Source organism: Clinocottus analis, unplaced genomic scaffold, assembly GCF_023055335.1.
Source record: "Clinocottus analis isolate CAN_PGR_092001 unplaced genomic scaffold, fCliAna1.0.p SCAF_6, whole genome shotgun sequence".
Lineage (NCBI taxonomy): Eukaryota > Metazoa > Chordata > Actinopteri > Perciformes > Cottidae > Clinocottus > Clinocottus analis.
In genome coordinates this window covers 20,103,146-20,118,983 of record NW_027176218.1, presented here as the reverse complement: position 1 = coordinate 20,118,983, position 15,838 = coordinate 20,103,146, and the positions used below count along the sequence as shown (strand labels likewise).

General features: G+C 43.4%; 1 protein-coding gene across 2 annotated transcripts in view; it reads left to right on the top strand.

Annotated features, from left to right (window-relative positions):
* The window catches only part of necab2 (N-terminal EF-hand calcium binding protein 2), a 100,079-nt gene that overhangs the window by 70,376 nt on the left and 13,865 nt on the right, over positions 1–15,838 (top strand). The window contains exon 9 of one of the 2 annotated variants that reach the window (XM_068603588.1): positions 5–61. The exons of the other annotated variant lie outside the window; for it this stretch is intronic. Coding sequence (XP_068459689.1) covers positions 5–61 — 57 coding nt within the window. The remainder of the gene's footprint in view (positions 1–4; positions 62–15,838) is intronic. 2 annotated transcript variants of the gene reach the window in all.

The window sequence follows — 15,838 nt, the reverse complement described above, 5'->3', positions numbered from 1 at the left end:
GCAGACAGTCTGGTTTGATCTCCACCAGAGGCTAACAGACACAGATGGTACTACCAGCGCAGTAAGTAGAGACACTAAAGGAATCAGCATTGTACATGACACTGCAACACACCGCCCCAGGTGCAGCATCACTTACTGCTACAGTAGCTCAGGCCGAGTGCCACGAGGCCGACACATGACTTTGTGATGTAATCAACGTGGGACGGCGCAAAAGAAATCCAGGTCTGCGTGCTTGTCCCCGTGGGCACCGATCTTTTGAATGATTTCCCAGGAAAGGCGCTTGTTTTGTTTTGTTGTCTAGACCTGAACAGTTTACAGAAGCAGAGTTTTCCTGCAGCAGAATTAATAGTCACATCATCCAATATCTAACACCAACAGAGAAAATAGCATATGAGCTTTCCTAGAAACATACTGCAAATTTAGTTGAGTGTGATATTCTCTGTGATAACGATCAATGATCATAAGAGAAGCCCTGGGTAATGCGTGGGCTTTTTTTTCTTCTTCTTTTCAGGCTGTTGAATTGAATCATAAATCAGAACATTTTCGCTTCCAAAAGCTTAACTGTTTGACACCGTTTTCAGATATTATTTCACCCGAAACTGGTATATCACATACATACACCTGTGTGCCAGCAGTGAAGTAGAGATAATAGTGTGAGAGAGCCACAAATACAGCCAAGATTGTATCTTACGCATCTGAAAAAATGCCACGAGCAACCTGTATCTTAGATAAAACACAGATGTATCGTACTCACATGCACTTTACACAAAAACCCTCTCTAACACTAAGAAGATACTTAAGATGAGGAAAGTACCTGCCCTAAAAAGAACTCCTTCTGTCAGTATGTTGAAGTGTTCTTGAGCAAGACGCTGATCCCAGAGTCTCTCTCTGAGCACTTCATAGCAGCCCATTGCTCCTAATGCAGGAGTATATGTAGGATGTTTATGTTATATGTAATATGTATTGCACATAATATGTATATATATATATATATATATATATATATATATATATATATATATATATATATATATATATATATATATAACGTTACAGTACAGTATATTCCTATTCATCAGAATTGTCGAGCTGTGTATGCATGATTTAGTTTTGTAGATTTCAATCACTGAGCATGAGGCTCGTTTCCACTACCGTTGTCTGCCATTAATATATCAAGACGAGCATTAAATTAAAATCTGCACATCGACACTCTTTAGACCGGTAAATGGAGGGAAACGGCAAAGACGGGCTTCTTTTGTGCCACAGCAGCAAGGTTCTCCAACAGCAACGTTTATTCCAGGCTTTCCATTACTCTCCGCTGTGGATATTTCAAGCGCACCTGACTTTAATTCATCACATGTAGCTGTGGTCTGATATCAGAAGGATAATCTGTAGAGTATGGCGCCGTTATCAAAACGGAGTCATGCTTCAAATTAAAAGATAACATTTAAAGAAACTGTAATATGAGCAGTTCTGTAAAGCTACAACTGAGAGGTTGATGTTCCCTGTGTTAGCTGTGCCAGTTAGCTTCCTAACTTGCTAGTTAGCTATATGTTTGAAGGGTTCTGGTTATAAATTAGACAAGTGTTCCTCAGGGGAACCTGTTTCTTGTCCAACATGTAGAAAGCAATCCATCACTAAAAGCCCAACATGCCAAACCTCGTGGTGATGCTGGAGAGAGTGAAGGGACAACTAAAGTTTAGTCTGGGCCTAAACAGTGGACCAACAGAGCAACATCGTCTTCTTCCGGAGAGCCAACGCGAGCCTGGAGTGGCGAAAAGTCAGGGAAACACATCCGGCCCCATATCTGTATCACAAGGAGTTAAATATTCCAATCTTCTTCTTCTGCCTGCAGGAGACCGGCGTAATAATCACCTATTGCACATTTATCCACAGCGGCCGGGCCACTTATGGCTCCCCATTAGCAGCAAGCAGCGAGAGCGTTGACGAAATTGTCCAGTTGTCATGGGCACCGACGCAGAAAGGTTTTCATAAGAGAGATTGCTTACGTGCACTGGGAGAGAGAAAGTGGGACATTTCAACTTGTGATTTGCCTTTTAAAAGGCATGCCAAAGAAATCCCTTATCCACCCGAGGAGGGTCACGCTTGAAAAGCAAGACGACGAGGAACAGGTGGTACGACAAAAAACAGGAAAATGGATAAGAGGAACCAGTAAAAAATAAAGGACTTTAAACTAGGAAAGCTTCTATCTGACAGAAAAGGATCACCCTAAAACTCTTTACATGTGATCCACAACCTTTTTTAAATTTTTTTACTGCATCTTGCCTTGCGCATGAAACTGCCGTTACATCATCTTCAACCGGCTACTTGCTGAATCCTTTCAACGGCAACTAAGCAGAGGATCTAAACGTTGTCATTTGTACAACGCAGTGTGCTATAGTCTTGCTTTAAAAATGGGTTAAGTGGCCCTCTGGACTGAACTCTTGGCTATTGGACCATCAGCTCTGATGGAGGATCGCTCCAGGCACGTCACACCTTCTCGGTTCACCCTCGGTTTCCCTCTCTCTCCCCTCATAGCCGATCTGCCTCTCTCGCTATCTGCCATCCAATCCAAGAATACCCTTAAAATAATCTTTTCATGAGATGCAGAATGGTCCCACGAGTCCACAAAAGCCACCATTGAACTCCACAGGAGAAAAAGGGATTTTTTTTTGGCCATTATTTATTTGATTTCCACTTGTGTAAAAATGAGAAAGAGATAAAAAGTCAATAGAAAACATTGCGTATGAATAAGCAACCATCATGTGCATGTATCTCATTCAAAGAGGGGCCTCGCCCACGTGCACCCGGAGCCCGGTGAACAGGATTCATAAGCACAAAGACACAGCTGTCTATGGAATGGATGGCTTTTGTGATCATTTGTTATCTTCTTTTTTTTCTGTCTGACAGATTCACCTTGAATTACTGTTTCAATACAAATCAAAGTTTTGGAGGCAAAAAAATATTGCCTTGAAAAAAAACTGCTCCTTAATAAATCCAACGAGAGGCTCAGGCGTTGTTTTTCTTCTTCTTTTTTGCTTTTATTGAGGGCACATTTAATCACAGACTGTGTTTCCAGGTCGCTGTGCCAACTGTAGGACCAATGTGTTGCTGAAACCAAGTGAAAAAGGTCAATAAAGCTAGTATTTTATTCATAAACTCTAAAAAAATAACTAAAAGAGAATGACATTTTCCTTTAAATCTTTTTCCCCATCCGTCTTTTACCGTCCGTGTGTCTCATCACACCTTTACTCCTCCTCAGTAAACTTCCCGTCTCCTGCTACCAAACACATATTACTTTTAACAAAGTCATGCTCCCCTTCACCTTTACATAATTTCACCGTTCCTCCAACGGCTCAATCCTCCCCCTGACCTTCCATTCTCCAGCAGATGAAAGATTCGTGATTACCCGTCATCTTCTCTCCCTTTCGGTCCTCTGTCAAAGCAATCATCCTGCGCCTCTGCACAAAGACCCCTCGTGAGGCGCATCGCAACACGGGATGATCATAATAATAAGCCCATATGCTGCATGAGAGATACAGGGATACTTTAAAACTGCAGTCGCTGAGCTGGATTTGCGAGTGCATTTTATTCGGAGTGAACACTTGTGAGCGGTGAGCGGCAGGCCGACTATGATTTCTGTCCTGTGAAGTAGGTAAATCAATCACATGCACTGTATCTTGTCTTGTCCTTTGATCCTCTGGAGGCACATCAGAAAAGGGGGAGAGGAGCATTAAAAGATGCTGTGATATATGCCATGCTCAATACAAAAAATAAAATGTAAAAATGGAGTAGGATACATAGGCAGATTACAGAGTAATAAACAGAGATATATGAAGAAAAGGGAATCAGAAAAAGGAAAGGCCAAAGGGACGCAAGCATGCTTCACTTTCTAGGAAAGGATGTTTTTAATACAGGTGTTGTTTTCTCTCAACAGCACCAATCTCTCAGATATGTCGTTTCCTTGGTTTTCCATCCCGGCATGCAGCATCTTTGCACTGCTGTTTAATCAAAATGAAACACAAAATGAAGTAGAAGGCACTCAGCACAGAGCACAAACCCACGCCAACGCTCGACTGTTTTCCCTCCTGCGAAGCTGCAGCCTCCGAATTATCGTTTGTCTCCCGGGTTTGATCGTCTAAGAAAATTTCACATAAATGCACTGATGTTCAATAGCTGACCTAGATACTGCAGACGTCCCCGCTAGCACAGGCGCTACACCAAGACTAAAGAGGCTACGGCCACCGTGGCGAGTTGCGTGACGCTCCGCATGCCGCTCCTTCAAGGTCTCACCGGTTTATTCTGCTGAACTCTCCCAAAAACTGGACACCTCGCCAGGGCTCTCAAGTTTTGAAGACAGGCAAGAGTGACATATATCCCCCTAGGAGCCGTTGACGGAGGGACGAAGACGACAAAAAATATGCGCTCCAGTCCCGCCTGTCATTACGTCTTACCCAGATACAACAGATACAAAAGATATGTTTTTCTGATTGGCTATTTGTGTAGCCCATTTCTTTTTTTTTTGATTGGCACCTCAGGGCAGAACTCCAGGGGATTCGGGGGAGATGTGCTCGATTCCTCCGTGGTGAGGGCAGCGGGACCAGGTCATGTTTGCGCGCTGCGGCACATTAAAAAGCCAATAGGTTTTTTTCAGTGTGAGAAAACACGATCTTAGCATAGCATGTTAGCGTGCTAAAATGAGCTTAATATCGCTGAACACAACTGAGGCTCTCGGAGGGACATTAGTTCTGCAGGTATTGGGTCATAAAGCGACTGCACAGTTTGACTAGTGAGGGGAAAAGTTCAAGGATCACTGAAGTTAAGAGACGGGACATGAATGTTGGAACCAAAATGATCATGGCAGTCCATTTATTAGCTGGAAACAGAATTCACTAAATAAAACATGTCCGCCTCATGGTGGTGCTAGAAGGAGGTTTACAGGACCTGAAATTGAAAGCTGGAAAAAAAAAATGGAAAGAGGAGATGTCAGTTAAGAGCGAAAAATTCCTCCTGCACGGTTAATGAAGTACTGCATGTTGCTGGAATATTTAACGTCTGCTCCGATAAGTTGTATGATAAACGGAACAGACGGTTGGGAGGCGAGAGGAGAAAAGGAAGTTCACAGAGACAACCGGCATGCTCTGAATGCCCTTATGAAAAATGAATCAAGAGGCTATAAATATGGATATTACCGTATCAGCAGGTCATGCACTCTACAGCAGCTCTCGCTCAGATGGGTCTGCTCTTTGAATTATCCATAATTCCCCAACAACACCAGTGCTGACTCAGACAAGATGAAGACAAAGTGTGAATTTATGATACGCGGCACATTCCAGCGAAAGGGCTCAATTTATGACATAAGAAGGTTTATTTACAGATAGTTTGGTAAGTTTTAAAGCAGACGAGTCAGAGAAAAAGTCATGAATTGTGTTATTTTCCCAAAAGAAGCATAGTCACAGTATGAAATGATTTTGTTCATGTTTGTTCACACTAAACAAAACATGCAACTTCATCCATGTGTCTAAAACGTTAGTTTTGTTGTGCTTCAATGTACTTTAATGTAATGTTTGATCAGCTTCTTGTCATCAGTTAGCAGAAGAGATCGACGTCACTAACGTCTGTCTGTGTAGTATATAATACGGCCAGCAGTCGGATAGAGAAGCTTTAAGAAAGTTGAAGACGGTAAACTCTAACAACAAAAATAAAGAGTGATGTTAGCAAGAAAGTGGACATAAAGTGAATTCCTTAAAATGTTTAGTTTTCCTGGAAGCTGAAGTCAGGACATGGAAAGGTTCTGAAAATATCCGTATGGCTTTGTGAAGACTTCAGATACACACTTAAGCTGCTTTGCATAAGAGCACATCAGTGCTAAAAATATTTGTGTTGAGGAGCGACCCATCGCCTCCATTTTCTCCATTAACGTCCTCCTATTCTCACTGTTTTTGTGACCGCCACGCTCCTTTTCCTTCAGTTAGATTTAATATATATATATATATATATATATATATATATATATATATATATATATATATATATATATATATATATATATATATATATATATATATACACACACACACAGATCTGAATTGAATGAAAGAAAGAGCTGCAATAGAGTCGAAAAGGTCCGTTATGTCTTTCATGGAATCTCAACCCCTTTTTAATTTATTTATTTTATTTTTTTTTGTCTCTTCTTCTTTCTGAAGCTCATATAATCCTATAACACTTGTATTATTAGAAACCCTGCAGCAATGTAGCACTTTCCAAGGATCTTCGGCATAAACAGAGCCGTTGTATTGTTCCCAGAGGGAGGACGCCTCTCCTCGCTCCCCACTGGGAGGTCAGAGGTCAGGGAGAGTTCACCATCCTTCTTCCCTCCTGCCTCCTTTCATTTTGGATTTGGATTGAACTGCGGGACTGACTGCTGTGGTGTATTCTATTGAATTTACGACCAATCACTGTTCCCCTCAATATTTCAAGTGCTGACCTGTCTGACGGACGCCTTCTTCACGTGTCGTGTCATAAATATAGACAGAAATGCTGCCAAAGCTTCAACCTCTGCAATATGCATTGTGGCCTACGACACTGAAGCATCAATCTGATTTCAATAAGGAATCATTTCTCAATCGGTTTGTGTCTTATCATTCAACGCTTTGACATAACGTTAAAATATTGACAGTAATTCCCATTCAAACTCAGCGAAGCCATAAACTGACAGACTGCCGCCACCAGTGTGGCTATGTTTGTGAATCAGTGCACAGAGTATCGTCTTTGAATCCAAAAGGCGGATGTGGTTCATTCCTCTGTGCCACGCAGCTCCATCGGTGTCAGAAGACTATTAAAAACACAACAGTTAACGACTCTGTGACAAGACTTATTTATGACGAACATGATCACGCCAGCTTGTTTCGAGTACACCCCCAACACTTCTGCTCTGCCTAAAATACTCACTAAAACACTAAATTCAATAATTAATCCGCTGCTGAAAATAGTCCCCAGCAAATGCTTTTCTTTCTTCTTCTTCTGACATGATATTTGTGGACAATAAGGCCAACGTAGAAACAGAAAGGTGCAGACGTCCACCAGGTGTGTGCTATCATCACTCAATAACTTTTTTTATGGGTGATTCTTTTTTGTACTCTTTGTTTATAGTTGTATATAAATTGCCAGAAATGTATTTGTAGACAAACATCTTGCATATTGGGACATTATAATGTAAATAGCCAGATGCTGAGTTTGTCTCAGTGTTCATGAATCTGTACTGTAAGCTTTACATGAAGAGGCATCAGTTTGACTGGTTGATACTGGTCCAATATCAGATATTTGTTTGAATAATGTGGTATCTGGCACCGTAATTGTTCCATTCAGTTCTCACAATGCTTGAAAAGCCTCTAAACTTTCAGAAGAATGTAAAGGAAGCATGTGCTTCACAAAAGGCCGGCCGCTTGGTGAGAAGAGTCTGACGAGATGAGGAGATCTTTTCACACATTCAGCCCACTTTAGCCTGCACATCTGACAGCTTGCTCAATGTGTGTCTCTGTGTGTGTGTGTGCGTGTGTGTGTGTGTGCCTCTCTTCTTCGACTCTATACGTTTTAACTTAGCCTTCATTGCCTCTCCTCTCTTTAATCGACGCCATTGACCGTGTTGTGTCGCACCACTTATCGAACTGCACAGAAAGTCCTCGTTCCTTCATTTATGTTTCTCCAAATGAAGTCAAATTGTTCTTCTTCTGCAACAATGACCTTTATGTTATGACCCACATTCCATATTAATGAAGCTAGAACATTCAGTTCGAACAAGAATGAATTTAGAAGACTTTGCTGAATGCAAGCGAAGGTCAGAGGGAATAAAAGCAACAACAAGAGAACAAAAGAAGAGACTCGCCCAGAGGAGGAAGAGGAGGAGGAGGAGGAGGAGGAGGGAAAGCCTTGACACGCACCAACATAAACACAATGTCAGTTATTTCTGTTGCAGTCGGCACTTTAAATCGTCTATTGGAGTCTTGGCGGCTGTATTTCACTCACCAGTGCGTGTATGTCTCAATGGATGTGAATCACAATGTCGATATAACTAAGGTGATTTGGATAATAGAGGGAGAGAGAGAGAGAGAGAGAGAGAGAGAGAGAGAGAGAGAGAGAGAGAGAGAGAGAGAGAGAGTCGGGTAGTGAGGACAGCGAGGCAGATTTATAGATCCACAGAGTGAATGGAAGCGGGAGACAGAGCTCCCATTCAGGGAACGCAGAGGAGCTCGAGAGTGATGGATCATTTTCATACAAACACAAGAGAAGTTTCGCTTCCGATGACATTTTGTATCGGGAGCCAAAGTATTTTGTCCGTGTCATGGCAGGACCTTTAGAAATTTTAGAATTTTAAGTGACGTTTATGCGTTTTAAGTACGCCTATAAATCATCCTGATTACTTGAGGGCGGGACTTGTTCATTTAAATGGCCGTCCGTTACTGTGCTATTACACATCCATCCTTCCTGATGTAGAGGTTATTTTTATTTTTATCTGGAGCATCTAGTCCAGAAACGCAGCGCTAGCTGCTGTGGGCTCTCCCTCATGGTATTTCCTCTCACTGTCAGAGGGGGGAGACAAACCTTCTTCAGTCCAGCTTTAACTCTACTGTCCTAGTATCCTTTCCTTAGTTGTGTGGACCCACTTTACTGCTCGGTTGCAGTAGTCATTGAACTCAGTGATGCCTCTTTCAGGGCAACATAAACATTAAGCACCATACAGTACTGATCACATCATATAAGGCTGCACAGCAAAACCTCTGATGGTATTAAGTTGACCAAGGGTGCATTTTATTGCTTATGAATCAAATGTGTCATTTGTAAGAGGGAGATAGTGTTATTTCTTCATAAAAAAATGATCTCACTTTAAGACCACAGTGAGACATTGTCTAATATGAGCATCAGTCCCAAACTTCAGTTTCATGCTCAGGTCATTTTTCTGATTAAAACCTTGTGTTGGGTCCACCGAACTGCTCTCTCACACATGAGAACCAGCACCTGGCTCAGGAAATAGCTTCCTTGGTAAAAAAAAAAAAAAATCAAATAATAAGAAGGAGACAGAGCGAGCGTGACAAAGCAGTTGTACCTCTGGTGAGCAGCTAAACAGACAGGATGCGTCAGCGGATCTCAGCTATATGAGCGTATGACTGTGAGTGAGCGAGTATCACAGGCGGAGAAACAGACGCGCAGCATTAGAGAGAATGTGTTAGTCGGGCGCAGACAGACAAAGAGATTGAGCGGAGGTGGCGGCGTGAAGAAAAGAAAGAGGTTGTCCTTGGTAATATTCCTGCCGGTATTGCATTCTCACGACATCGGCGGCAGCTGCCGATTCAATTCTTCTTTTCGAAGTTCGCAACTCGACGGCACCTCTGCAATTCACTGCAAATACTGAGACGCCATTACGCGCCCTCGAATGCAAAATAACGGCCACTGACGGGCACGGATGCAGGTTATAGGAACACGTTAAGTATCGTGTTACAATTTCCTCCAGGCGGCTTTTTTTAGATGCATTTTGTATGCAACGGATTTGTGCAGGTAAATAACTCCCCTCTGTAATCACCCCGATGAGTAGCAGTGTGTCTGAAGAGATTTGTTGTTGTTTTAAAAAATGAATGAGCGACCCAGCGCTCGTACATCATGAAACCCTTTAACGTGTTCAGTGCAGCCATTCACCCGACTTTGGCCCATTTATGATTGCTGCAATGGCCTCAGAGATGGAATTGTAATACTCATGATAACATCTGGGAGCCGCACACCACAACCACAGTCTGGCTCCATTAACTGCTGTAATTGGAGGTTTCGGTCACACTTAATTTGTTTTGTTGTTGGTTTTGGTTGTTTTTTTTTCATCTAAGAGCTGATTGCTGTTTCTGCACGCCACTTTCCAGATACCACAGGACTGTCATTTACTTGCGATTTCCTTAAATTCCCATCTCATCACACCCACAACACTCCAATGGTTCATTGGTTCAGATTCACTGTTCAACCTCATTTCCAGCCGCAGCAGGCAGCTGTTGTCAGTCCTAAAATAATAAACCCACGATGCACTGCAGACAGATCACATTAGGGATGGAGCTGGTGAACACAGTGACAGCAGTTTGCATCTAAAGTACCAAACATTTCCCCCAAAGTTGGGCACCAAAGCCCATTTGGATTTTGAGAAACTCAACTCTGAATGAATTCAATTGGACTTTATGTCTGCAAGATGTTTACAGCTAAATTGTTTGCTCACAACAACTTTTACAAGCCCACAATATGTCAAAAGGGATGTTCAGGTTGCTTTGTAGTTCTGACTGCAAAGGGACAAGAAAAAGAAGATTACAGCAGCTTTAAATATCCAGTTGTTCCACGTCACATGACGTGAGCTCCAGTATTCTTCTTATGAGACTTAACAATTGTCTCTGCTGACTCATGGTGAAGTAGACACTGGTGCATTGTCTGGCGCACAATCTTACGGCCAATCCCAATGATCAGAAAGCATACTAATGTCCTTGTTACATACTTACTACTTTGAGTCAACTTACTCGTAGTCCACTGGTTGTTTTTATAATCAGATCCATTAGGAAAAGAACCACCTCGCTTGGAAAGGTGCCGCAGGCCAAAAGGGATGACAACACTGTTGTACGTGTACCGCTGCGGCTCATTGTAAGGTATTTATTCCTCTCCCACTGCTGCAGAGAGCAGGCCGGGGTACTGTAAACCTACTGTAGTCACCCATCTGTTATTGCAGCCCAAGGAGAAATATGCAAATGTCCCTGAATTAATGAGGGGGTTCTTTCTTCTTGTGTTTGAATAAATGAGGGATTCCTTGAGCAGCGAGCAAGAAGGAGGAAGAGGAGGAGAGAGTAAAAGTGGGATGGGGACGGTGAAAGAGGAGGAGGGAGGAGGAAGAATGAGTAGGAGAGAGGCGATGTGTAAGGAAGGAAACGAGATGAGAGGAAAAGGGGTCGTGGGAGATTGTGGGAGGGAAAGAAGAAGAAGAAGAAGAAGAAGAAGAAGAAGAAGAAGCGAGACGCTGCGGAGGCTTGAGACGTCGAAAACAGGAGTTGGGCGAGGGAGTCCTCGGGAAAAGATGCAATGAGGAAGTGTGCGAGGAGATGAGGGGTCGATAATGAGAAGAGGTGTGAGAAGAAGACCTGAATGTGGTATTTCCCAGTTCCCATGGAAACGCTAGACTGATACCCCCCCTCTGCATCTCTCGACAACATATTCGCATATCTTCCTGCGACTCTCATACCCAAACCCAGCGGGATGACAGTCCACACATTAAAGTATGCTAAACACACACACACACACACTTACACACACATTTAACACGTATATGACTGTATGTGTCCTTGATAGATGGCGATGATTGCTGCATATTTTACACAGTTGTCAAAGCTCATGAGAGAGAGAGAGAGAGAGAGAGAGAGAGAGAGAGAGAGAGAGAGAGAGAGAGGTACATTTTTAAATACTTTCAGATCACTTACATGTCTCCTGTGTAGGACATGAAGCTTTTGGTGGATTGTCCCACAGAGTGTGCGATGTCGGCCTTCAGCGCCCCCTGTGCTTGTGTGTGAAGATGACTCTGTGTGAGACTCACACAGACTCACGGGCTGCGTTTATAATGTAATACTCTTTTCCTTTCATACCCGTAACATTGACTCTAATTGGGTTCGTACTGCTTTAAAACTGTATCGTATTTCAACTTGTGAACGCAAAAAAATGAGATGTCTATAAGATTTGCAAGAATTTCGGAGTATGTGACGAACTTAGTGGAGATACTGAACCTCCCCAAAATGCATTGCATCTCTTCAGACCGTTCAGTGGCCGAGCGCAAGGCAAACACTTTAAACAATGAACATGTGCCTTGTATTATTACAAATGATGGCGAGTCTTAATGTGGGATTTCGATGAAAAGCACAGGACCTCACTGCTAGAATTTGCTCTTGAACACGTATTAAAGAAAATATGTGAAAATGTGAACTTTCCCTTTTAAATAATATTTAAAATATATCTAATATTGGGTGGAACAGGAAGGTAGCCCAGACCCGTAATGTCATGATCAATACAGTAATGTGATGCAGGGAACACATATTGCTTAAGTATACTTGTGTGAACAAACTGCTGGTAATGGCCTACTTCATTATTCATTTAGCAGGCAGTGTGCGCTACATGCTAATTGAATACGTAGTAAGCAGTACAGTAGCATGCAACTCTGACCGCAGCATAGACTGCACCCATTTTCCTCTCCCGTTGAAACCATCACAGTGCCGTCAGTAAAATTAAAGGAAGCGACAAACACTCACACGATATGTCCACATGCTGGACTTCCAAGACAAAGCGCAGACGGTGTCTCTGGCAGATCACCGGCTCCGACACCAAGCGAGAGTTGACCAACGTCGGCGCTGTGGATGAGGTCCACGTGTCGGGCGAGAGCTCTGTAAGGAGCGGCCTCTCGCAGGACCCGGTGGACGGCCTCCACACCGGCGCAGGAGGGTGCAGGAGGGTGCAGGAGGGTGCAGGAAGGCGCAGGAGGGTGCAGGAGGGTGCAGGAAGGCGCAGGAGGGTGCAGGAGGGTGGAGGAGGGTGCAGGAGGGTGGAGGAAGGCGCAGGAGGGTGCAGAAGGGTGCAGGAGGGTGGAGGAAGGCGCAGGAGGGTGCAGGAGGGTCGGAAGAGGACGAAGCCGCAAAGCGGCATAAACTGCAATGACAGCAGCTGGAAATAAAAGTGATGAGGTGGTTTTCAGCTAAAATGCCCACTGGATGATAGCAAAGCCTGAGCACCAACCCAGTGACATCATGAGATAACAGCTGAGGGGAGGAGCTTCAACGCGAACACAGCGTAGGTCCTTAAAGCTTTGCTTTAAAACATCTTGTCTCCAATATACGCTTCTTTTTTCCCCCAAATGTTTTCAGTCTGAGATTCACAATGTCCCATCACAATGAAATGTGTGTTTTGAGCATCTTTAGTTACAAAAGTCTGCGTACATAAACACTCTTCCTGTGACAATATTGTTCCGACTTTTTTCTTTTTCTTTTTGTCAAGTCCAAATCGTAATTATAAGATGTTGACAGGATTCGGCTCCGGTTGGCAGCAACAGAAGAAGAAGTCCTTTTTTATTTTCCTGATAGATAAAAACTGAATTGTCAGAGAGCCCCAGCAAAAGACAGAAATCAATATTATTCATGCGAGCTTATGAACATGGCTCCATGAATCTTTATGACTCTGTGAAAGCCGTTTGTCCAGCCGAACGGACGTGTGGAGTTAATAGTGTCCTATAAACACACACACACACGCACACACACACACACGTCTTCTTGCTCTGCACATGCAGGAAGAAACACTTTGATAAATCTTCGTGCTGACAGATGCTGGCAGAGCGAGCGTGTCCATTACATCATGTTTATTGAAAGCTCAATGCCGTGCTTAAACCATAGAAAGGAGTGAGCCGCAGCCCTCTGACAGCAGCATGTGCTTCCTTCAACACTGGTGGGCTTTTGGGGGAAATTTCCAACATACACACTCCACCACTGCCCGTCTACACATCTGACTCCATCTGATCTCCAATGTCCTCCATTTGGCGGGATGTCAGGGAGGCGGCTGTGGGGGTTCACACATTGCTGCCTTCAATCTGTCGCAGGCGGAAATGTGTGATTTCATTTGACAGAAACGAAGACTCAAGACTCAACTTGAACATGTCCGTCGGACGAGACCTCAAAACGGCACACCGAATCCCAACTCTTCATGACCACTTCTTCTTCTTTTGTTTTGTTCTTGACAATAAGCTGTAGAATCTGTTTGAAACCACTTTTACGGCGGTATCATTTTTTCGCTCTGAGTTGGATGACACGTCGGCTTTGCCTGGATGGTGTGTGCGTGAAAGAAAAGAGGAGCCGGACGTTGGAAACGGTTTCCTTCATGGTGTCGCCGTTGGTGCTGACCGCTGACAGAGAGGAGGGCAGTGCGGTGCCGACGGAGCCGGAGAGTTTCTTATCAGCTCTGCAGGGCCGCGGTGGCGGAGGGGGAGCAGATGTAATCGTCCTGATTCGGTCAGGGAGGCAGGATGGTTAATGGAGTGGTGGGGATTAGATTAGCAGGGGCTGCTGGGCAATGTAGTGTTTCTAATTGAGTTGGGAGAACGTGTGTGTGTGTGTGTGTGTGTGTGTGTGTGTGTGTGTGTGTGTTCCGTGTGTGCGTTCACGGACTGTACAGCAGTTTATAAGCCGGCCAGGTATGATCACTTTTATGGGGCGTTTCACACACACACGCCCATGCAATCGTTGTCTCATAAATCCCATCCCCCCCGACCTTTACACACACTTACACACACACACACACACACACACACACACACACACACACACATACAGGCAACATGTGTCTTTACAGACAAGCAGCATGTGTAGCTAAATATTGCAGTATGGCTTTTGCCTCATGACACTAATGAAAATAAATGGCAGCAACTGCGATGTCGAGCCAATAAAAAGCGACAATCAAAGTGACACTCACGCACAAGTGGATGCAGATGTGTTGAATACTTAGAGCCTGCATGTGAACGAGCCGCAGAAGCTGCAGCTAATATCCGCTGAATATGGAGAGCGCTCTCATTGGGATGTTTTACCACAAGCTATTTCCAGTTACACAACAGCTGCACCGTCTGATGCGTAATATCTGTCTGGATAATGACAACAACACTTCCTGCATCTGCAGTCACTGCCAGAATGTAAAAGATTGTTCAGGAATATTTAGGGACAAGGGTAACATGATTCAAACAGAACCAGACAGTGAAAAACAGCTGCCAGACGGGGTCAAAAACAGAGTTACCACAGAGAGAGCAGTCGGGCTTTCCATGCAGATAAATAGGATTTAATCACATTTGTATTCTAGAGGGAACCTGGGATGGAATAAGTGGAAGAGGATTAGTGTTGGGTAGAGAGGGTTAGGTGGCGTAAGATAAGGTATGAAGAGAGGAAGCCAACGCAAAGTCAAATTCATTATTTTGACAAATGCACAACACGTAGCGACAAAACAAATGTTTAAGGTAGAACACAGTAAAATAAAACTTCCAGCTCAGTCAAAAACAATCGTGAGGATTTATGTTGCATTTCTAGGTTTCATTTTTCCTTCAACTTGATATATTTTTCCTCACAAAGTCCGACCAAAGCTCAAGTCTTGCCCCTGTTTAACTCAATTTGTCTCTGATAGCCCTTGAGCACCAAACGCTGACGACACCCAGTCGTGTGTCTCACTTAGTCTCACATTGACCTATAGAACAATCTTGATGCTTTCTACAAGTGAATGCTGATAAGTTCTGGTGATTTGTCTTGATCACATTTCAATCAGCAATCAGCAGCCTTCATTTCCTCTCGCCTCGAGGACCTCAGCTTATTGTTTGCTCCTCTTAATGATTCCCGTCTTCAAAGACTTCGAACAAACACTCGTTTTAGAGAACTCCATAATCATTTCTATAATTCAATTCATGATCCTGTGGTGTGCTCTTAAACCCTCTGTACTTCGTCTTTACTTAACATTTCAAATAATTGAACCCCTGATACTTGACCAAGACCCCTTAAATCTGACAATCCATTGTAAAATTCAAAGTTAGCGTTTAGCTCCAATACTGTCCTCCTCACCTGAGTCACTGGCACGTTTTAAAATGTCTTCAAATACCCTTTTGTTTGGACTTTATTATCCACCAATGGAGGCCTCGCAAAAATTGTAAAGTATGTAAGACACTGTTGCCAATCACTATCAGGGAAAAGGAAGACGCCATGGCTCGATAAGAGAACGTATGTGTGACAAGAAAGTTAATTCTAACACTTAAGAAGTCAGCGAC